At 48.5% G+C, this 23,897-nt stretch overlaps 1 protein-coding gene across 2 annotated transcripts in view; it reads left to right on the forward strand.

The window, feature by feature from the left end:
- Window positions 1-23,897, forward strand: part of TGFA (transforming growth factor alpha) — a 103,843-nt gene that overhangs the window by 13,170 nt on the left and 66,776 nt on the right. For both annotated transcript variants that reach the window (XM_005599910.3, XM_005599909.3), the window contains exon 2: window positions 21,567-21,620. In XM_005599910.3, the coding sequence (XP_005599967.1) occupies window positions 21,567-21,620 (54 nt within the window). The remainder of the gene's footprint in view (window positions 1-21,566; window positions 21,621-23,897) is intronic.

Genomic DNA, 23,897 nt, shown 5'->3' on the forward strand with positions numbered 1-23,897 from the left:
AGTCTCCAACTATGATAGTGGATTCGTCTATTTCTCCTTGTGGTTCTGTTAATTTTTGCCTCACGTATTTTGATGTTCTTTTGTTAGGTGCATTCACATTAAGCATTGTTATGTAACTTCATCATTCTTTAATGATTCAGAAGCTCTTTCAGGGTCTCTCAATGTCTGAAGACCATCACTAGTACACTCTCATCCCCAAGTGGTACCTGTAGTTGATGCAAAAATTTTATTACTATCTGTGAATGAGAAGTTCCAATGAGTAGAGTTTTCTGCCTGACTTAGTTAAGCAAAAAATCTGCTCTATTTTAACTTTCCTTATGGAGAGATAAAAACATAAAAGGCATCACTCTGAGTTCCTCTATTAGGATCAAGAGAGTGATCTTTGATTGAGGCCATCATTTCATATAAGCTCTTATTTTGAATCCTCTGTAGGTTGTCGAAGGTTTCAGTGAATGGACTGGTTATGCCCCAGTGAACTGCTTGAAAGTTAGAGATTTACACTTAGGAAAACAACATCAACTCACTGTGTAATGTGAGCTTATTTTCTTGTGATGTGCCTTTTCCCTCTGTTATGGAAGAGAGGGAAAAATAAACAAAACAGTCCTTTCAACTAATTGGATTTTTTGGATTTCAGATAAAAGGGAGGACATTTTTCTTTTAACTGTAATAACAGAAGCATTTGGAGTATCTCAGCTGTCATCCCATGGAGAATATATCCAAATGATCAAACGGTAGTTGTGATTTTTGTGAACTGAGACTAATGTAACATTTGGTTCTTAATTCACCCAAGGTAGCTACTTTATTCACTGAATGCTATATTTTAGAGCCAAGGGGATGAATAACAAAAATAAAATCTATCAGCTCAAAGTGTGGGATGCCATTTGTGTGTTTAGGTTATTTATTTTGTACATGGTTTGTTCACTTTGGCAAACATTTAACTGTGTATCAGATTCTCTGCTGGGTTTGGTGATATTAACGCAGAGGGCAGTGACCTAGCCCTTGCCCCCAACCCCTGAATTCCTTGTAGATTGTAGCAGAAGCAGACACAGTTTTTCACAATATGACGAGATACACAGTGGGCACCTTGGGCTCAAGAGGAGGGTTCTTGGTATGACACGGCAAGGCTCTCTGAAGAGATAATGGCCATCACTTAGAGCAGTGTCTGGTACATGCTAATTTCTTTAAGTGCCTTAGGTGTTGCACAGGCTCCTTTAACCCATCTAGCAATCCTATGAGATATGGTGGTTATCCCCATTTTACAGATGAGGAAACTGAGGCACAAAAATGTTAAGTCACTTGCCCAGGCTCCCACAGGCAGCAAGTGGCAGAACAAGGATTTGAACCCAGGACCCTTGCTTGCTGGGCTAGCCATCCTGCTATTCTGCTTCTCCTTGTCCGTTACGGAAGGCTGTGGATGCTGAGGTGTCGAGAGTCATGCGTGAGAGTGCCCTTTTGTAGCTAACATGAGGCCAAATGTAATCAGACTTTCAGACAGCCACTCTCCTAAATATTTACCAAGTTGAGAGCAGTTGCCTTGCAGGTAATTGTCATGCTGGCTAAAAAGAAAGAAATTTTGCTACTTCCCAAGGCCATGAAATATCATAAAGAAGCAAGTGTGGTAGAGTTCTTTTTTTCCTCCTTCAGTCAAAAATTCAGATGTTCAGAAGACAGATAATCACAAGATGTGCTACTTAATATATTCTGTTGTGACCAGGAAACCTCTAATAATAAATTTGTTATTGGAGGCCTGCTGGCATTTCTACCATGGTTTTAAAAAGGCGTTTGTTTTAAAAGGTGATCTCTTGCATTTATGCAGGGATCCTCTCCCCCAGTGGGGTGACATACTTGAACATCACAGTGCATGTGAACTGTAACCTCTAAGGCCCCTGCTAGGGTGCTGGCTTCACTTCCTCCTCACCCCATTTCTACACCTCCCCAATTGACATTTCCCCAAATAATAGCGGAAGATGGCAGAGTCTGTAACACTTTTGCTTCAACACTTTTCTTCACAGTCCAACTAAAGATAGAATCTGTATGAGCACATTTGCTAATAGCTGGCTGACTTTCAGACTCTTCACCCCCAACTCTGGCAATGACATGTACCCACAAAAACACATGCATTTCCGTTGACTTGGTGGGACAGCAGATCAGAGCAAAAACATCATCTACTGTTTCACTGTATATAGGAATTTCCCTCATTCAGCTGGCAGCATTTTTTGATGGTCTTTGCACCTCTGAATAGATGGTTTAATATCTGGATCCCCAGGTGTTAGAGCAGGGCCACAGTGTGGACAGTCTACAGATGTTTATTAAAGGTGATTTTTGTTCCTTCAGTGAAGGTAGTGGAGTCCTATGCATTGGCAATCAGTATATTACTAACACACAAAACAGCCAGTGGGATGGACCTCTTTTGCTATGAGTGAGCTTCTGAAAAAAATGTGGGTTTTAAAAATCTAGATCTTATTTCAAGGACCTTATTTGATAATCCTTTTCTAGAACAATCTCGCCTTAATTTGTTTATAAATCCAAACCATTCCCATCTCTGGTTTGCTTAAAGTAGATTCCTTCCCCTAGGGCACCCCCCCCCCCCCCCCCCCCCCGCCAAAAAAAAGTTGCCTATTTGGTAATTGTGTAAAAACCCATCCTGCTGGCCCAGGGAAGAGGAAAAGTTGATAGTTTAGTTTCCTGGCTCCCTAAAACATCTCCTGAGATTTTAAACACACAGATAGTAGCCCCTTATAAAAATTCTGTAGTTCTTGGAGCAGAGGGCCTGCTTGTATCTTCACAGCTTTCTCCCCACTGCGCTATATACTCCTTGGTCTTCATTTGCGTCACCTATCTCTTAGTGACCCGCCATCTGGCATTTCTTCCTCTGATTGAGGCTCTTTAGCTGTAACATTCAACAGGAGGAAAACGAAAAAGAAAGGTTTACTTTTGGAAGAGAGCAGTCCTTTTGGGTCAAAATCTCTTCATCTTTTCAGCTTGCACCTCAGAACTCAAGGAACCCAACTGCATGGAGCTGGTGAGTGATAACACGGAAAAGACGGGGGAGATAAGCCTTGCTGTTTCCCAGCAGTAAAGAAAATAACTGAGCTTAGTCGTTCTTACATGTGCTTCACCTGCTCATCAGGGAACAACACTTCCCGGCTGTTTTCTGTGCTCCTGTGGGAGGAACAGCCTGAAGCAGGAGAGGGTTCTGCTCCAGGGGGTGACCGTTCACAGGCCAACAATAGAGTGGGGCTGTCGGAGAGGCAGCTCCTGCAAGGCCACCGTGCGGATGGACAGTTTATTTGAGCTTCCAGCCTTGAGAAGTGAACAGCAGGGGTAGGTGTGGGTATTTTTTTTACCCCCAAAGATAGGATATGATGTGTGTCTTCCCTTGAATATGCTTCACTAAACAAGGCAGGTACCGACTGTCCTTGTAAATGGGGGAGACGGTCAGGCTGCAAGGTGAGTCCCCCTCCGTGTGCAAGGTCTTCATCCCTGAGGGCACCAGAGGCTGGTCCGGCTCCACCTAGAATGCCCTCTGGGGGCCTTGATGTCGTCTGACCTCCACTGTGAGCAGAGAAAAAGTGGGAGAATGGCCTCACTGTTTGGCCTTGAAAAGAACGTTATTAACTGGTGAAAAAGCATTTTTAGGCTCCCAACAAGATAATGAGAAAGCATTAAAGAAATCCGGATTGTTCTAAATTACCTTACTCTTGGCTGTTCTTGGCTTTCTCCACTTTAGCCTCTTTCATAAATGGTTCAGTCATTGTTTTCACCTGGGCTGTTTACCACCTGATGAGCTATTTTCAGAGGCTTCCCAGGCAGAAATTTTCTGAAAATCTAGGGCTTTGTTTATAGAAAAATCTTTTGCTTTGAGGAGGTGGATAAATCAGTATGAATAGCTATTGACATTCTTAGGTATTGCCTTTCTTACACTTGGGGAAAAAAAGAATCCAGTTTCATTTTGAATTTATATCAGTGGATGTCTCTGGATGACCTTTTGTTCCCTTGACAGTAATTGTGTGTGTGTGTTTCATCTAGGGGTTTCATTTCCTACTTCATGGGCTTTTTCTTTCACCTTTCCTCTTGCCCCTATTCTCAACTTCTGCAGTGCCTTGCATAATACCTAACATTTAATGGTTGACCAGTATGTTTTTATTGATGACAGATAATTTGCTGCTAGAGTCTCTCTTCACTTCTCTCTCCTTTTCCTTCCCCTTCCCACCCCTTGTTCCCAAAACATCATTGACATAGCAGCAGATATTTTTTGAGCAGAAGTGGGAAATAGTTCCATCATCTAGGCCAACTGTGATCACTGAGAAGTGGCTGTTTAGAAGGATTTAGGGGGGCCGGCCCAGTGATGCAGTGGTTAAGTTCCCATATTCTGCTTTGTGGCCCAGGGTTCGCTGGTTCGGATCCCAGGTGCAGACGTGGTACTGCTTGTCAAGCCATGCTGTGGCAGGCGCCCCACATATAAAGTAGAGGAAGATGGGCACGAATGTTAGCTCAGGGCCAGTCTTCCTCAGCAGAAAGAGGAGCATTGGCAGCAGATGTTAGCTCAGGGCTAATCTTCCTCAAAAAAAAAAACAACACACAAAACCTAGAGGGGTTAGAGGCTGCATCTGAGTTCAGTGGGAAACAGTGCTGTAATCAATTAGTAATGTCTGCTGTGGGCTCAGTATGGAGGTGATGATACATGTGCAGTGTATTTGCATTCTGGCTTGAGATGGTGGGACCTTTTTCTTAAGGCTGAGAAAAACACATGTGTTTCCAAGGAATTAGTTGAAGATGTTCCCACTTTTTCTGCCTACATTTCATGCTTTTTTTTTTTAATACAGTACTTCAGTTTTTAGAAGGTGTTCCATAAACCTGAAACCATAGCCATGTGCTATGGAGTCCTGTTAGGCACGATTAGCATCCCAGCAAGGCAGGGAACCTGTGGAACTGGTATGTCCTGTCATCATTCAGGACTCTGGGGTATTTGCCTCCCTTTGAGGTAAGAAGCGGAAAACCACAGCTAATGCTGGATCCTGGAGCTCTGCGTTCATGTTAAGTCTGCCAATCTTGGAGGCTTGTTGAGTTTGTAGCAGGAGTGTTCTGGCTGCCCTTAGCTAGAAGGAACACTGACTTCTACCTTTCTTAGAGGGAAGGACTCCTTTCCCAAGAGGATATGTGGCACGTCGTTGTGTTCCAACCACAGCAGCCATCTCAGCATCGTTATACTCGCTTCAGGGTGGGTGACTGTTTCTGTTTAATTCTCTCCCGCAGGCACTGTGGGGAGATAGGAAGCAAAGTCGAGAGCTGGGCTGTGCCCACACGGGGCATAAGAGGTCACTGAGGAGGCAGGACATTTAGAGTAGAGAAACTCAGAGCAGAGAATAGTCTCTGGGTCTGTCTGTTTGTAGCTTGCACAGGCTCTGGTCACAGGTCAGCGTGGGGCCCGTTCACTTTGCTCCTTGCGGGCCCTCCCTTTCTGAGCCTGGGATGCTCTAGTGCAGCCCACGGGCCGTAGCGGAGGGACACATGAGCGGGATTAGATTCTGCGCGTGCGTCCAGAAAGCCTTGGGTACAGCCATCAGCATCTGGAGACTAATTTATCCTGGATGTTGATCGAGTGTCACACAGGTAAGTGTGGGGTGACCCTGGACTGAGATCCCTAGGACCGGCCTGGGAAAGACCAGGGGCAGAAACTTCATTCCAGTTTGTAGCCTCCTGGAGGATCTCGGGGAGAGTGGGCAGACTTTGGAAGGGAACTGTTCGTGAAACTGTTCAGAGAACCAAGATAAGGTTGACTGGTGTGGTTTGGCTCTTGTGGGCGTTGAGCCTACTAATGGGTTTCTCTAGGCCTGTGTTCTTGTCTGTTTATTCATTTGTTTTTAATTTTTTGAGGGAGACGGGGGTCTTCCATCTGAGGTGGTCAGGAAAGGTTTTTGAAGACATTGATGTTTGAACTGGCCTTGAAGGTCAAACATGGCCTAGGAAGGTGAAGAGAAAGCAGGGACTGGTAGAATAGAGATGGGGTGAAGAGAGGAGGTCCCTGACAGAATGAGGCCAGAATGCACCTCCCACGTTCAGTGAGTCTTGTCTGCTGTGTTTCTGTTGTATTCTGCATCCAGCCACTTTTAACGTCCTCCCCTGCTCCCCCTCTCCTCTTTCGCCTGGACTTCTGCAGTAGTCTCATCCCCACTGCTCCAATTTCCAGTCTTGCCTCCTTAAGGCCTCTTCTGTTCTCAGTGCCCTGAGCAATCCTAACACACACATCAGATGCTGTGGCTCCTGCTCAGAACCTTGTAGTGGCTCCAGCTTGGAATAAAACTCAGACTCTAGCATTCCCCGTGTGAGACACCTGCCCTGGCATCTCTCCAGCCTCGTCTCCCACCACTGTCCTGCTCCAGCCACATCAGCCTTCTTGCTCTTCCCCAAACAGGCTAAGTTCACTCCCACCTCAGGACCTTTACACTTGCTCTTCCTTCAGCTTTGGATGCTCTTCCCCCAGATCTTTGCAGGACTGGTTCCCTCATTATATTCAGGTCTCCGTTAGATGTCACCAGTTCAGAAAGGACATCCATAATGACTCTGTTTACTCACACACACGCCCCTCCCCCCATGATGAAGAAAATGCTCCAGTGTCTGCATTAGTTCTTGGAGAACTGTCATCACAGGAAAGTTCTAAGGTGTTTTCTGATTCCAGGATGAAAGAACCTAGATTCCGGAGTTATTAGCAAGTGCTCCTGCACAAATAGGAGTTCAGGTGTTAACTTCTTTGGTTCACACTCCATGGACACCTCTGTGGAACTGTCTGGCAGGTTTGGCTTGGAAAGGAACTGAATTCATTCAGCAAGTATTGTTGACAGCTGTCTATGTGTCAGGCACTGTTCTGGGCACTGAGCATACAGTGAACCAAAAAACACCATCTCCCTTGCCCCTACTTGGTCCCAAGGAGACAGAAAATAAATAAATAAACATACAATAAAATGTCAGGTTGTGACAGTGCTGGGGATGGGGGGTGAGCCGCTTGTGTTGTTACCTTGCTCGTAGGTCCTCACAGAAGGATGATGTTGGACGATTAAAACACCACCACTGCTCTCTTGTTCCTTTTCTACCTGAATGTAAGAAAGGACAGGAAGAGGAGGTGGAAAAGTTCTCCATAACTGTAGCTTCATTTTGTTATGATAAAAGCTGTGCCTGACACCCACTTGGGAGCCCACTCTTGGATATAACTGGAGGGTCAAGAAGTCGGATTAGGGGCTGGCCCCGTGGCCGAGTGGTTAAGTTCGCGTGCTCCACTGCAGGCGGCCCAGTGTTTCGTTGGTTCAAATCCTGGGCGCGGACATGGCACTGTTCATCAAACCACACTGAGGCAGCGTCCCACATGCCACAACTAGAGGGACCCACAACGAAGAATATACAACTATGTACCGGGGGGCTTTGGGGAGAAAAAGGAAAAAATAAAATCTTTAAAAAAAAAAACAAAAAAGAAGTTGGATTAAACTATCCTTCTAGCAACTCTTGTATTCTGCTCCCTCAGTCTCAGAGCAGATGACTGGCTGCAACAGATTGAAAACTGTATTAATAACTTGTCCTCTGGGACAGCATGTCTAGGATACGTCATCTGTTTTACATTATAAACCACAGAAGCAAGGCCAGTTGCCCTGAAAGCAGGATACTGGATTTCCTTGGTTGTTTCAAAATCTGCTCAGACTCCTGACTGTGCCTATCGCTCTCTCTATTGGAAGACCCCTCGCCCATTGTTCCTCCCCTTACTCCCCTCTAGTCCCCTCCCTTGCCTTATCCAGGGCCTATTTCCACAAGGAACCTGGCTCTCTTCTGCTTCCTCTCATCGGATATATTCCCAGTTTGAGAGTAAGGCTCTGAGTACACTGTGGCCCAGCCCAGTCTGATCAGCCACTGACCAAAGCTGGTCGTTGCTTCTCCCTGGGAGCTGTTGTCAATAATCGTTCATTGAACACAGCCCTGTAACACATTTCACAACATACGAGAACTGATTGTGCTGCTTCCCTCCCTGAGTTTTCAGCTGGCTAGAATTCACAGCGATGGCTGGGAAAGCAAGCTTTGTCGTCTGCCTGTGCACCCAGCCAAGCTGAGGGGGCAGCGATGAGGCCAAAAGCCATGGGGCTCCATGGAAGGTTGAGCAGTGTCTCCTTTGCATTTCCAGAAAAGTCCAACCCAAGCTGTTTATGCCAGCTTGGCCTTCCTAGGAGAAGGACTTTTACTTAAACTTAGGGAAGCAGTCTGACTGGACAGTTTAGGATGTGGAGTAAAGTAATTCAGCTTCATGGTGTTGTATTTGTCATCAGCTGTTTTTTTTTTTTTTCAGTTGACTGTATTTTTTTTTTAAGAGCAGTTTCAGGTTTATAGAGAAATTGGATGGAAAGTACAGAGAATTCCCATATACTTCCTTACCCCATCCCACACAATTTCCCGTATTAACATCTTGCTTTAGTGTGGTACATTTGCTATAATTGATGAGCCAATATTGGTACATTATTATTAACTAAAGTTAATGTTTTTTAACTAAAGTTAAATGTAACCTAAAGTCACTAGTTTACGTTAGGGTTTCTCCTTTGTGTTATGCATTCTATAAGTTTTGACAAATGTACAATAACATGCATTATCACACAGAATAGTTTTACTGCCCTAAAAACCCCCTGTGCCTCCCCTATTCATCCCTCCCACCCTCTCTTCTCCCAAACCCCTGGTCTTGTCACTGTCTCCGTAGTTTTACCTTTCCCAGAATGTCATATAGTTGGAATTACACAGTCACAGTGTGCGGCCTTTTCTGATTGGCTTCTTCCACTTGGTAATATGCACTTAAGTTTCCTCCACGTCTTTTTGTGACTTGATAACTCACTTTTTATTGCTGCACAATATTCTGTTGTCTGGATGTACCACAATTTATCCATTCACCTACTAAAGGACATCTTGGTTATTTTCAAGTTTGGGCAGTTATGAGCAAAGCTGCTGTAAACATTTGGGTGCAGGTTTTTCTGTGGACATAAGTTTTCAACCATTTGGGTAAATACCAAGGAGCTTGATCGCTGGACCGTATGGTAAGACTGTTTAGTTTTGCAGGAAACCACCACACTGCCCTCCAAAGTGGCTGGGCCATTGCATCAGCTGGTTTTGGTTCCTACATCACTTTCAGATTTAGACGAGTCTGATTTTTCTAGGCCGTGCTTCAGAAATACATTCAATATTAATGACCTAGGACCCTTTTCCTACTGCACTCCTATCTGGGACTTAAACCTACAGGGCTGCCACCCACATTCTCCTCTCTACAGTCCTCCTATTCGTGCTAGAATTAAACCATCCTAGCAGAAAAATTCGTCTTTTTTCTGCTCCTCCTTCCCTTTTGCTTCTTATTTCCACCATTTTCCCCTAAAAAGTCAAAGAGGCAAATAGAGAAAGGGGCAGGAGACGGGTTGGTGGGGAGATCCCACTCCTCTTGTCCCATAAAAGAGCTACCTGGTCTTCCTCAGGTTTGTGACTTCCTTTAAAATGCTTTTTAGTACCACTGAAAGGTACATGATGCTCTCGACCCCGCAACTGTGGGCACAGGTGTGCCTTCTTCCTTACTGGCTTGTCTCTAGTCAGCAAATGAGACTCTTGCCCCACGATAAGTGCTCTTGGGGCACTCACTGAGCAGCTTTTCCACATGTGGCCAGAAGAACACGCGCTGGCCAGAGGGAAATGCGTCAGAGGTCCTAAAATTGGGCAGTGGACCAAGAGACAGTCAAATCCATCACCACCCTGTCAGTTCCCTCTCTCTCGGGCTCCTGGGAGTCTCTTTGGAGCCTCACGACTATAAAACACCAGAGCAGATTTATTTGTGGCTTGTCAGTCTTGTTAACTTTATAGGTAGGATTGTATTGTGCAACCCGAATGCTTCAGGTTAGTATGGAGAGTCAGACAGATGAACATGAGGATAGAGGGAATCACTGAGAGGGGAAGCAAGGATCCAGTTAATGAGGGCGGGCGCCTCTCCACAGTCCCACTGTGAGCTTCCCAGAGACCGTATGCAAGCCTCCAATGAGTGGCCGGGTCCGTTCATGTGACGGCCAGCTTGTTCCCTTTCCCCTGAGTTTTGGTGCCTCGGCCCGTGGGCACTTGGAGGCTAAATGACCTGTGGTTGAAGGGACTCTCCCTGTTGGGGTCTAGAATTTCTCAACAGGGTACCCTATTAGCATCTTATGCAGGACAAAGTCCTGTGCGTTGCAGTAATTTAGCATCCCTGCTCTCACCCTCTATACACCCACAGTGGCCCCGAGTCATTGTGACCATCAAAAACTACCTCCACAGGTTTCCAGATGACCCCTAGGAGCGCCACCAAATGTGAACCCCTGGGCTAGGGGTGTCCTGGTCAGGGTCTCCCAGTGAAAGGAGGTCAGTCTGAGCATCTCCTGCCCACTCCTCATCCTGGCCCTTTTCAGCGGCTGGTATCTGCACTCATCACCCAGGCCTTTTCTCACCAGTCTCTCCTCTTCCTCCTCCTGCCACTCACTTCCAGTGCCCAAGGAAAAGAACGTAGACATTTTCCTAGCCTGCAGTGTGATGTGGGTTGAGAAATGTGGGGTTATGAGAACCTCGGGGTGTTTTCCCCTGAACTCTTGAATATCTGTAGTTCCAGGGATTTGTGTCCTGTGTTTGAACCCTGCTTCTCAATCAGTGACCCTTATCTAGTCAAATGAGTTCTCTTAAGGGGTGTTCTGGGGCCTGTCCCAGGAACACAGGACACAGTGGAAGACTGACAGTGGTGATCAGCCTTGTGCAATGCTGTTGCCTCTGTCCACCCTGCAGGCTGGTGCTGCATTGATCTGAAGTTCTGCCAGGTATTTATCTTGGATATTTATCTTGGCCCAAACTCCAAGCCTCGCAATTTGCTGTCTGCAGGCTGGTTCCAGGGGTATCCTGAGCAGAGCGGTGGGAAGGGACGAGTTTGTCATCACCAAGCTATTCACATGGAGGAAATGGGGCAGAGTTCAAGGATTGCTTATTTTTTACTTCCTCCCCACTCATAGCCTACTTTCAAGCCCCTCGCTGTGAGTGGCGTGTACCTGTGGCCTTGACAGAGCTGAGGGATGGGCCTGGTTTGTCAGCGCTGTCGAGAGGCTAACTCTGCTGGTCTGAGGTCCTCACGAGCAGAGCCACTTCTGACTTGGGACCCAAAGGAAGGCAATTCTGGGGCCACCACAAGGCCAGGGGAAACTGAGCTGGGGCCGGTGGGCCTCCACAGAACGGAGGGTGGCTTATAACATCCCAGTGGACTCCCCCAGAACTGGCATGATTCCTGGATTTCCTGGCAGCCAGGTCTCTGCTTAGCTGGAACACAGTGCTGAGGGGCTGGGCCCTGCAGCTAGAGCTGTCACGTCTGCCACTTTATCCCAGCCTTGTCTCTAGCCCACTCCCCTACCCCTTCTTGCCTCTGGGACTCTGGGAAAGTCGAGTGTAGCTCTTCTCACAGACACCTCCATGCCTCAAATCAGTGTCACTCAGCTGGAACGAGGTTTCGGAGCGCCTCAGCTGGGCGCAGCTTCTTGCGACTTCAGAGCTCAGCTCTGGTAGAGCCTGTTGGTGATTCAGCAGCTGGGGAACTCCAGCTGGCCGGGAGGGCTCGGTGATACTCGCCTTCCTGCTGTGCAATCCCTGGATAGGGGCCCTCAGCCAGCCAGCACAGGAGCAGGCCCCGTGGAAGAGGAAGTGTGACTAGTCCCCAGCCCCTGCTCCAGGTCTTTGATAAGACTTTAACTCTGCCCGAGAGGTAACTGCTTCCTCCTAACAAAAAAGGGTGTGTTGTAAATCTGTGTGGATGGGAGTGGGCACAGGGCCTTCCTCGCTCAGTGGAGATGCTCAGTGCATCCTGGTTAACTGATTGTTTGATATTTTGTGCCTGTGTACTATTTGCTATCTCATAGGAAGGGGTCCTCTCAGACCACCAGATCGGTGGGCAGCGTTGTTCTGTAAGGCTTTGAAGTGGGTGGGGAGGGTGGAGAGGAAGATATCCGTGTAGCAGTGTGAGGCATTGCATCATGCCTGCCAGTCGTCAGAAGCAAAGGTCTCTCATGTCACCTCCTTTTACAGCTGGGTTGCTTCCCTGATGCCTGTGCCTATGGTGTCAGTCCTGGGCATTTATGAAGACCTCAACTCTAAAGAACTCAGAGCATCTTGCAAATATTCTCATTTGCCCCTTGAAGTGGGGAAAGAAAGACAGTCATCAGTTGTCCTAAATCAGAGATGGTGGAAGTGAGGTCTGGGGTAGGATGGGGAGACCAGCCCATGGGGGTGACTGGAGTGGACTCTTCACCTGACCTGGGTGCTGATGGTTGTCAGGAAGTGAAAGGAGAGAGCATCGCCTACTAGAGTGGTCAGGGGGGCATTGTGGAGGACTGGGGGTCCAGCTGCCTCCTCCTGGGGGTTCCTGTTTTCTTGTAAAGATTTCTGAAAAAGCTGACAAAATGAGTTAAGGGTATAAAAATAAAATGTTTCAGGGGTCATCTCATTGGGTAACCAAACAGCCCCGGATCAAGCTGGCATGCTGGTCCAGCAGGCCTAGTCCAGGTTCAGGAGAAAGATGGCCCTTCCCCGCCTCTGCCGTGGTCTTCTCCATATTCTAGTGAGGCTAGTTAACATCATTATTGAATTGGAAGACGCATTTCATCTCCCCACTCGCCTGAATGACGGTGCAGCCAGATGTTTATAATGGAGTTCAGCGTGACGATTTCTAAGAACTGGAAGGGTTATTTCTCATAGGAAGAGTGCGTGCAGGCATAGTGAGAGAAGGGACTTCCAGGCCTTTGCAGTCTCTGTAGCACCTAGACTGGTGTCTCCCACATCGTGCGTGCTCCGTGTTCACTGAATGAATGCCAGGTTTCGAGTGTTCTTTGTCTCCAGTGAAGTCAGAGTAAGAGCCAGGACTTAGAGCTGTAGCCGTGGGAGCCTAGGATGGACGTGAGGAAGGAATTCCCGAGGATCGGCTGCTCCTCTCATTGCCCCCCTGCACACTCTCAGTTCTCACCCCTCTAGTGCTGTTTTCAAGCTGGTGACCTCTTAGAGAAATTCAGCTCAACATACTCAGCATGAACACCCTAACCAGATGCGAAGCATTGCGCCAGGTGTGAGGGTCCAGATGAGTAAGGCCTGGTTCCTGACCGCAGTAGAGGCGGGGGAGGGGGGGCAGACAAGACTTGAAAACTTCTTAACTACGAGGCAGAATCAAATATGGACTGCTCTGAGGAAGAAATGATTCTTTCTGGCATTTGAGCGAGGCTTTAAGAGGCTAATTTGATTCCCATGGGTAGAGAAAGGGGCGCACCGACTTGAGTGATCAGCATAATATTAATGGTCACTCTCAATAAGCGTAGCTGCCGTTTGTTGCATATTTACTAAGTGGCACTCAGTATACCACATGCTCCTCACATGTCCCCTCATTTCATCTTTACAGCAACCCTGAGCAAGAGATGGTTATCTTTATCTCTTTTTATAGTGAAGGAAACCAAGACTCAGACAACTAAGCAAAGGTCACACAGCTGCAATGACTTGACTCAGGACCCGAGTGGCATGAGCCCAAGGCACCGAGCTGAGTGGCTGAGTGAGGGCAGGTTGCATGCAGGGAAAGGGGGACAGTGCCGGGCAGCTGGAGTCAGAGTGCCTGATGGGAGTGGGTGGGAGGAGCTAGATGGAAATGGGGTTTGCGACCAGGTTCTGCCCCCCTAACTCTCTGCCCAGGACTTCAGACTGGGTTCTGTGAGCGGGGGGTGGGGGGGGGGGAAGCCCATGGAGAGTTTAGAGGAAAGGAGGGCTGTGGTCCAGCAAGTGCTTCAAGAAGCTCACCCTGGCAGCTGGAGCAAAGGTGAAAAAGCTGTTGGCAGGAAAACTAGTTAGGCAACTATTGTGATAGCCCAGGAGAGGTTTGAGGCCTGAAGGGAGGCACTGGCAGTAGGGATGCAGGGGATGGATAAGATGGACAGCGTGGAGGCGGGACTGTGGGAGGGCTTGGCTTGGATACAGGGTAAAGGAGAGGGAAGGGTGGGCAATGGCCGGCGGTTCTTCAGCCCCACCTACAGCTGGGGAGGAGGAGGTGGAACCAGTCAGGGGATGAGATAAGTTTATTTTTAAAAATATGTGGTTTGAGGTACAGGCCTCTGGAGAGTGGTCAGGGTTCCATGGTGCTTGGGGTGTGGAAGCAGAAGAAGCGCCTGTGGGAACGTGGCGGGTGTGTGGTGCCTTTGGCAGCCCTCACTCATCTGCCTTTGCTGTGCTATGGAAGATTCCATTCTTCTCTGACTTTTATACTCCATTTCTTTTCACTTAATCCTTGCAGTATTCATGGGAGGAGGTGTATCTCCATTTATGGATGAGGACAGTGAGGCTCAGCAAGGTTAGATAACATAGCCAAGGTCTCACAGGTAAGGAGAGGCAGAGCTCGGGTTTGAATCCAGGCCTGATAGCAAGGCTCGTTTGTGCTCTGCCATGATAGACCCTGAGTCAGAATTAGAGAATGGGAGAGAGTTGCAGTGTAGGCACCCATCTCTTCATTTCTTCCACCTCTCTGATCCTAAAGGTTCATTCTGAATGCTTTGGTTTTTCCCATCCACAGATATATTGAGGTGGATGTGAAGAACACCCATGAGCGTTCAGGTCACACTGGCTTGTTTTTCATGACGTCATAATCATGAGGTATTGCCTTAGCCTCATCAAGTTGGACTTTGCTGCTTATGGCCACCCCAGAGGTCATTAGGAAGGTCAGCTGAGGGTGCTGAGTTCAGTCACCCAAGTGCACTCCCTCATGGATGGTGAGCTTGGAGTGTATTATCAAGCCAGTAAAAGTGTCTTGAGAATGTAGAAATGAAAAGTGTCCATCTGGATTTAGGATCTCTCCCATCTTCTGATATTTGATGTAAGTGCCATGCTAAATTGAAAGACAAAGTTGTCATAAACCGAACACAGTCATTGAGACAAATACATGCAGCCTTCATTTTGCCTGATCCATGTTCAAGGCAGGGATCCACTTATAAAATATTGGAATGAGGCCAGTGTGCCTTGATGGCATACTGTGTGCCAGATGGTTAAGGAAGATGGACAGCCCTGTATCTTCACAGATGCTTGCAATTTAGAGACTGGGCAGATCTTCTGGCCCAACCCCATCATTTAAAGATGAAGGACCCAAGATCAAGAGAGGTGCAGTGACTTGCTAAAGGTGACACCTTTCATAGGTGACACTAGTCTCTGGGCTCCCCATTAGCCTGCACTCCCCATATCACAGGACATATCTTGCTTATATCCAGGAGAGAAGAGGAGGAGGCCTTTTCTTTTTTTTTTTTTTTTTTTTTGAAAGATTGGCCCTGAGCTAACATCTGTTGCCAATCTTTTTTTTCTTCTTCTTCCCAAAGCCCCCATTACATGGTTGTACATTCTAGTTGTAGGTCCTTCCGGCTCTGCTATGTGGGACACCACCTCAGCATGGCTCGATGAGTGGTGATAGATCCACAAGCCCAGGATCCAAACCAGGGAAACCCTGGGACACCAAAGCAGATTGTACAAACTTAACTACTCGGCCATGGGGCTGGCCCCAGGAGGTCTTTTCTAACATGTCTGTGTTCTTTGGCTGTACTTCACAGGGTAACCAGAAGCGAAGTGGGGCCAATGGGCCCTGTAGCATGAGCTTGCAACATCTGACACTTAGAAGCTGGGTGACCTTGGGCAGGTTACTTAATCTCCTGTACCTCCACTTTCTTACCTCTAAAATGGGAGCATAGTAGTCCCTGCTTCCTAGGACTTGCTTTGAGTATTGAATGAGATGATGCTGGGCACATGGTACGTGTTCAAGCAAATGTTGTTGCTGTTATTATTAATAACACCATCAGCCACAATAATCTGTGACTGAACAATGTGAAGAGGTAGCTCTGGGGACCAATCAGGCTCTAGTGGTCTTCCCTCCAGCACCCCACCCCTGGCATAGAAATGTCTTCCTGGCTAACTTGTCCCATGTCACAACTGTGTTTAGGCACAGGGTCGGGACCTCACTTGCGTGGGTTTGTAACTAAAAGCTGGCCCCTCCCTGCACAGTCGGTCTCTTTGCTCTGTGCCTCAGGACCTGCCACCTGAAACACAACACTAACCTTTTCAAATAATTTCTTGATAAGACTCTCTCCTTAGGTAGCAGAGTCCAACCTGGGTTTTGAAAGCAGTGTTCCAGATGCTGGGATGGTGGAAGAAAGAGCCCTCTGTCCCATGAGCCTGGCTGGCCATGGTGATTCATTCCCATGTCACATATTTCTAAACTCTCCTTGCCATCCTCAGAGTTTTCCTAATCCCGTCTGGCCAGTTCCTCCACAAATTTCCCTGCAGCTTTGCCTGACATCCTCTGAAGCGAGCGTCACTGAAGTCTCTGTAAGCAGGGACAAATGTGAACTTTCACCTCTTGGAGAGAAACCATGGCCTCTTGGAGGGCCGGCCTCACTGGGTGATGGGGGGTGCCGTGTGGCTGCTTTCTGCCATGGCATGTATGGATATTCCTGCAGGGGGCAGGTTCCTGGTGCCACCAGCTTCCCTCCTTGCCCCTACCTACAGTGTGGTCCCTTTTTCTTTCTTCCTAATCAGCTGTTACCCTGAAGCCAGCATCTTCACCTGGCTATCAAAACCTTTTGCTTTTAAAAATACGTACTGATAAAGTCATGCAATATTTCAATTTTTGCTATGTAGTCAAAATCCTGCCATGTTTGCAGATAAAATTTAAATCTCAGGATATAATTCATAAGGGAAGAGGCCTTAGAACCTGTACCCAGCAGGCCCTGGGTTCTGTGTGACCCATTTACAGATATTTTTGTGCCCACAAGGATGCCCATGGATGTCCCTTGTGCACCTCATGATTCTCACCCTCTAGGTACCACTCACCACTTCCTGAGCTCCTGGTTCTGTCCCTCATGACGCCCAGCCCCAAGCATGGTAGAAGAGTAAGGGGGGATCCTGGCTGCCCCCGGAGCAGCCACAGTCCCTGTCCCTCTCTCTGGCCTGACTCCTGCCCCTCCCACCTGCATTACTTTACCTATAGGACCTTGCTCACCACCTCCTCTAAATCCAGGACATCCTTCATCCGAAAGGTTCTGCTGCCCCCTCCCTCTCCCCTCCCCACATCTCTCTGACACCAGAACTTCACCTTTGCCCCTTCCCTCCGGGAGCCTGGTTTAGGGGGTCGAAAAATGGATGAGATGGGGAGCTCCTGATTTTTTAGGGGGAACAACTGATCCGAACAGCGGAGTGAGCAAATACTGGCTGTCACAGATGCCAGAGAGCACACGGTCAACTCTGCTGGGATGACCGGGGGGCCTGAGGATGCTTCTTCCAGGTCCAAACACTAGAGCTGAGTGTCCACAAAGAAGGCAGTCACCAGGCTGATGGGTGGGAGAGGATGGAGGGTGTCCATGTTGAAGGCACAGCCTGGGACCCAATCCCATGCGTGAACGAGGAGCTGCACTGAGGGGCTGGAGGTGGGGGGGTGCCCTGCTCTATGGCCCAGGGCAGATGGGTGCCTGGCACCTTGCAACAGCATTTCCCATTGGCACACCAGTGGACGGGGGGTCATGATGGCTCCCTTCTGTGAACTCATGAGATAGATAGGTAGTCTCTCTTCTGACATTCTTTCTGATGGAAACTTTCATCTGCCTGCCAAACAGCTGAATTATAAGCACTGCAACCCTCGTCCTTCCTGAGGGCAGGCCTGGGTTCCCACTCCATCGCGGGGGCAGGGGCTGGGGGCCGGGGTCAGCCGTTCATAACGCTTTTCTTCCATTGTGTGTGGTTTTCCCCTCACCGCCACCCTTTTTCTTTTCTTTTTTCCTTTTGAAGTCCACAATCCAGGGATTCCCCTCTTTGGATCTATTTAAACAGAAACGGGATGCTGGCAGGAGCAGCCTAAAAGGGATTCCTGCCCCAGCAGGAGGCTGGCTGGGTGGCCCTGTGGCAGCTGAGGTCCAGCTTTGAAACTCAGGCGAGAGGAACCTATGGCTGCGGCCAGCACACCTCCGTCTGCACGGTGTCTTGTCTCCCTGGAGCCAGTGTGTGTGGCGGCTGTCCCTGCGGCTGTGCTGTCCCCACACAGGTGTTCCAGGGGAGGATTTCCTGTGTTTCCGATGAGGCTCAGAGCCTGCCAAGGCCACGTGTTTCTGGAAGGCATTCACACAGCCAGCTTTTCCAAGACAGCCATGGGCTGGCAGCCTGGGCACCTGGGCTCACACAGATCGGCCATCTGGGAGTCTGGACGTTCACCCCGTACCCCTCAGCAGACCTTGCTCAGAGTGGGGAGAGTTGGAGGCAGTGGGAAGGTCAGCGCCTCTGCTAGGCCTGCTGAGTCTGTTGTTCAGACTCGTTTGGGGGTTGTAACTGGTGAAGACACACCTACTGGTGTTTCACGACAGGCTGTGGGCAGAAGGACTGTTGCGTGGTGTGGTAGTTAAACCCTGTCTTGGTCATAGGATTTGGGCAGACTTGAGCCTGAATTTGGCTGCAAGAGATCGGGCAGGTTTCTTAACCTCTCTAAGTCTCGATTTCCTCGCCTGTAAAACCAGGTGTTTCCACAGGCTGGCCCAGAAGGCAGGGAGACTGGAAAGTGCCTGTATCATGGGTTCTCATGAGGACTAAATAACGTAAGACACGTAAAACCCTAGTGCTGGGCCCGGGACTGGTACATGCCCAATAAGTGGTATCCCACCTGCTGAGAAGTGAAAGAGGCCTGACCCCTGACCTTTTGGTCTGGAACCCTCTGGGGAGCTCACCACGTCTGAAGGGAAAGCAGACACCTCACCACTCACCCCAGGGCCTCAACTGAAGTTGTGCCTGAGTCAAGATTGCAGAGAGGAGCCCAGGGCCTTAAGACGTGTTTCCCATGGGAATGTGAAGATTAAGGAAGGAACTGTTCTTCTGGTCTTGCTCAAATTATGAATAAAAACCTAGTGTCTTTCATCTGCGGAATATGGTGGTTCTGCAAATTCTAATTGGTTCCCATAACACCTTTGTGGGTTTGGCAGTTGAAAGCTTACAGATGAGGAACACAGGGGACGAAGTAACTTGCCCCAAGGCTGGGAGAGCGGCCCCTCTGCACGCCCTGGAGAGTTGGTGATCAGCTCTGCTCTGTCCCGGCTGCAGTTGATCAGTATTTGTGTTCTTGTCTTAGTTTTGCTTAAGCAGAGGTCGACATGGAGCCCAGGAACTGTACGGACCATGCTTTCGCTGACTGACAGGATATGGGGCCGAGGAAGGAGGTGGGAAGATAATTCACTCATTCAGGGACAGTTTGTGACAAGCCAGTGGAGCTTCTTCTCCAGAGGCATTTGAAACATCCCTGAGTGGTTCTTCATGGGACCACAGGTTCCTGGCTGACTTTGGCCCAGAGTGGTTTGTGGCAGTGCCAGCAAAGTCAGATTGCGACGAGTCCTCAGCTCACACTGTGGAACCACTAAGACTTTTCCTGGCTTTGGCAGCAATGCCTCACTTAGCACTTGGTGTGTGGATTACAGACTCAGCCTTTTACATACGTCCAGGGGAACTCAAGAGCTGTGCTTCCAGAATTCATGACTGTTGGGCAGCAAGAAACAGTCACATGGGGAGGACATGTGTGATTTTATTAATTTTCTCTCCTCGGCCCTCAACTCCAGCCCAAATATCTGATTCAGGACTCTGTCGCAGCATTTGGGAAATCACGCCATGCCTCCTGTAAAAGGAAGCAGGTGGAAGTGTTGGTGATCTTTCTCATTCCAAAGGCCTAAGGGAAAGTCATGAACATGGTTGCTTTATCTGTTCCAAAATATGTTTCTCCCCTGAGAGTCAAGGGCTTCTGTGTCTACACCCTGAGTGAAAGGGAAGAGGAGCCCCTGACACTGACCTGCACAGCAGGGGTTTGCACTGGTCCTGGGTGACGGAGGGGTAACAGCATAGAGCTCTGCTTGTTTTCTGTGCTGACTCGATCCATCTGCCTTCTGGGCTAACCCATAGGTGGCCCAGCCTCTTTGCATGGTCACCATGGCATCTTTTTGCATTTCAGTTTTAGGAAGTCATTCTAATTTAGTTCATGCTGATTGCATAACTCCTAAGAGGTTCCTTCTTCGTTGGAATTTTGCTGCTGTTTCCAGAAACCTCCGGTACTGTGCTGTGAGGGCACATGAGGTCATCTGCTGGCAGGGGAGGCTTCAGGGGCCATGAGACCTGTGTAGTTGCACAGAGTCTTATGCTCAGATGGACACCAAGCTTGGGGTTTAATACCATGCAGTTGTGGTCTTGAAATTCTTAATAGTTTTATCTCTGAGTTTATATCTTATACGTGAAGTCCATTGGGCCAATGGACTGTGCACTGTGCCTTGGCTCTCGTGGTCCTGCCTACCACCACCTCCCTGCCTCTCCTGGGTGGGTTCTTTACCCCTGGAAGGGCCTGGATACAAGAACGGTTGGGAGTAGATGCATGCACCCCTTGGTATCTCAGGGTAGGGCACGGTGGCAGCTGTCCCATCCCCAACTGGCAGTTCCGTGGCATGTTCAGAGAGTGGCTAGACAGGGCGAGCCTCTCCCCAACCCCTGATCCCAGTACCTAGTGCATCCTGGCACAGAGGTGGTAATACCCTTGGGGGTCACCTGTCCACCTTGGGTCGGAGCAGCTGGTCCCTGGGATGAAAAAATACCTGACTGGATTTCCCTGCCCCTAGCTGGGTCATGGCATGTGGTCCAGCTCTCGGCTGGAGGGGAACTTGGCAGTTGGTGGGTCACGTGTGCACTTGCTCACTGCCCCTGGGGCCCCCATGCACCTGTAAGGAGCTGTGCTCACCTTGCAATTATCCTCATATCCAAAAAGGAGCAGGGACATAAATAGCAAATAACACCATGACATGCCCAACAATGTGAAGGTACTTAATGCCTCACAACTATACACTTAAAAATGGTTAAAATAGGAGGAGCCAGCCCTGATGGCCCAGTGGTTAAAGTTTGGCTCTCACCACCCCTTCAGAGGCCCAGGTTCAGTTCCTGGCGTGGAACCACACCACTTGTCTGTCAGTAGCCATGCTGTGGCAGCAGCTCACACAGAAGAACTAGAAGGACCTACAACTGGAAGATACAACTATGTACTGGGGCTTTGGGGAGGGGGGAAAAAAGAGGAAAATTGGCAACAGATGTTAGCTCAGGGCAAATCTTTCCCAGCAAAAATAAATAAAATTATGCTCTTAAAAAAAATGGTTAAAATAGTCAACTCTATGTTCTGTACATTTTACCACCAAAAAAAATGTTGTAAGGTGTTTAAAAAAACCAAGAAACACCATGACAGGTGGAGGGACAGACTGTAGAAAGAAGGATAAAGCTTTATGTTTTAGTAACTCTCATACGCTCAGTTTTCCTGCCTTTTGAACAAGGGGTCCAGCATTTTCATTTTGCACCGAGCCCCCAAATTGTGTAGCCAGGCCTGCCTGTTGGCCACTTTGTAAAACTACCCAGTCTTTACCTCTTGAGGTGCCCTTCCCTCGGATCCTGAAAGTCGTTTGCTGAGCAGACTCTTACCTTTTCTCTCTTCTTCCCCCTCACAGGTGTTTTGTCGGCTGTGTGCCAGGCCCTGGAGAACACCACGTCCGCCCTGAGTGGTGAGTGTCGCCCCCTCGGTGTGGGATGGCGTGTGGAGGATGGGAAGGGAGCAGACTCTGCCTAGTTTGGGGAGCCTGAGCTCAAAGCTTCCTCCCTAGGCACATGCCTGCTGAGCTCACGTGCTGCTGTCCCCTGAGCCACCTCTGCCCTTTGTCCCAGGGGCCAAGGTCACGCTCCTGGGAAGTCTTGATGACAAGCCAGGGGAAGGCTGTTCCCCACCCATGTAGGACTCACTGGCTCCTGTCTCTCTGTTCAGACTATCAGTGTGGGCAAGGCTGCTGGAAAGCAGAGCCCGCAGGACCCACAGTTGGAACTGTCCCCATTTTTTTAGCTCACGTAATAATCCGTCTAAAGAAGAACCCACATTCCTGAACCGTCTTATCTGCTTCTGCCTGGTGATCTTTGTTTCGTTATTTTCTGGTTTATCTTTTGACATTCGTAGTGATATTTTCATTTCATTTTAAAGATCCTAGATCAACAGATGGAAGTTTGGGAAAAGGTAGGAGGCAAACCCCCCATGGTCAGAGTCCTACAGAAGCATCCACTGTTACATTTGTGCATTGCTTTTAGCCTTTGTCCGTGTGCGCTAATATTTTTATACAATTAGTCATGGTGAGGAAACTGTTTTGATTCCTGCTTTTTAAACTCAAGGTTTGAGGTTTTGCATTTTTCCATGTTGCTGGAATGTCTCAAAATTTATCTTTTTAAAATGTCATGCTATTCCATTAAAATGGATGTGTGTAATTTAAGCATTCCCCATTGGATATTTCTGTTGCTTCCTGTTTAATTATGATGCTACGTCTTCATGCCTAGAAGCTTTTTCCTTCTTTTGGATCCTTTCATTAGGATATATCTCCAGGAGCAAGAATAAATATATTATGACCCTTGGTATGAATTGCCAAATCACTTTCTAAGTAAATTGAGGTGATTTTTAAGCCAGCGATGCATGAGTGTGCCAGTTTCACTCTTCCCTCATTGACATGGAATATGCTCCCATCTGTTATTGCAGTGGCCCCCTGCTCTGTCTCCCCAGTTATTTCAAGGAGGTCCTGGGAAGGGAGTGGATGTTTTCTATGTATTTATAAATTCTCTAATCAACCGCACAGTGTCCCTGGTACTTTGCTCTTTTCCTCTTGCAGACATTTCCCTCCAAACACCGGAGGTGATGCTGCTACTCCCACCGGGTACCCTTCTGCGGCCCCACAGTCTCCCCTTAGAGCTGTCATCCTTGATGTACTTGAACCCTTAAGGTGTCCAAGCCACTTGGTGGTCCATGATGACATAAAAGAAAGTGACTCTCTTCCTCTGTGTCGCGCTTTGTTGGGGCCGGGGAAAGAAGGGTGTGTCCATCCCAAAGCAGTGATTCTAGTGTCCAGGGTCTACCGGGGTTTCCACGAAGCAATTCTTTCACTTTTTAATTACCTCCCACATCACAGAGGGCTCAGATGTGAACATATGGGGAGGGGGATAGCTTAGTGACTCCCCCACGCTGTTCTCAGAATTGACCCCCTTCCTAAGAGCCATTTACCCCCAAGTGCATCCTCATCCCCTCCTGGTCCTCACTGTAGAACCTGTAGGCGAAGATCCAGGTTCTCTCCTGAGTTACTTGCAAGTGACAGGTTGCAATGATGGCAAATGCTGACACCACAGTTCTTGAGGAGGGGATGTTCTGGTTATTTGACTCCCTCCTCCCCGTCTCCATCCATTCATACAAGAATCGCCTAGGGGATGTGCTACCTGAGTGTATTCCCTCTGGGGCCTCATGTGGCTCCTCCTAGGCCCATAGGGGTTTCCCAGTCTCTCCTGAGCAGGCATGGGAAGACCTGCTACTTTGATCCACAAAATGACTGTCCTTGCTGCAGTAGTGACCAACCTCTGTTCCATGTCTCCTTGCTGCACTTGCTTCTGGGAGAATGTCTCTGAGAGCAACAAGTGCCTAGGTTTGCTCTCCCTCATTATGATGCATGCTCAGAAAACAGTAGTTGAGCCCTGCTATGGTGCACATTACCCTGTAACTGGCTGAGTGCCACTCTGTGGCCCAATATAGTGAGTGACAGCAGGGACAATGCCACAACTTCTAGTGTCCAGGGGGCCTTGAGGGTCCAGGTTTGGTTGGTGGTCTGTGGAGAAGGGAGGTGGGCTGCCTGTCTGGCCTCTGTATTGTTCTTGGTTTAATGGGTTACTGAACTATGAGACGTATGCCCCAGAGAGGTGAATGGAATAGCTCTTTCCACATTTACTTACTCTCTGCCCTGCCCTATTGGACCCAGACATGA

The sequence above is a fragment of the Equus caballus genome, chromosome 15 (assembly GCF_041296265.1).
Source record: "Equus caballus isolate H_3958 breed thoroughbred chromosome 15, TB-T2T, whole genome shotgun sequence".
Taxonomy (NCBI): domain Eukaryota; kingdom Metazoa; phylum Chordata; class Mammalia; order Perissodactyla; family Equidae; genus Equus; species Equus caballus.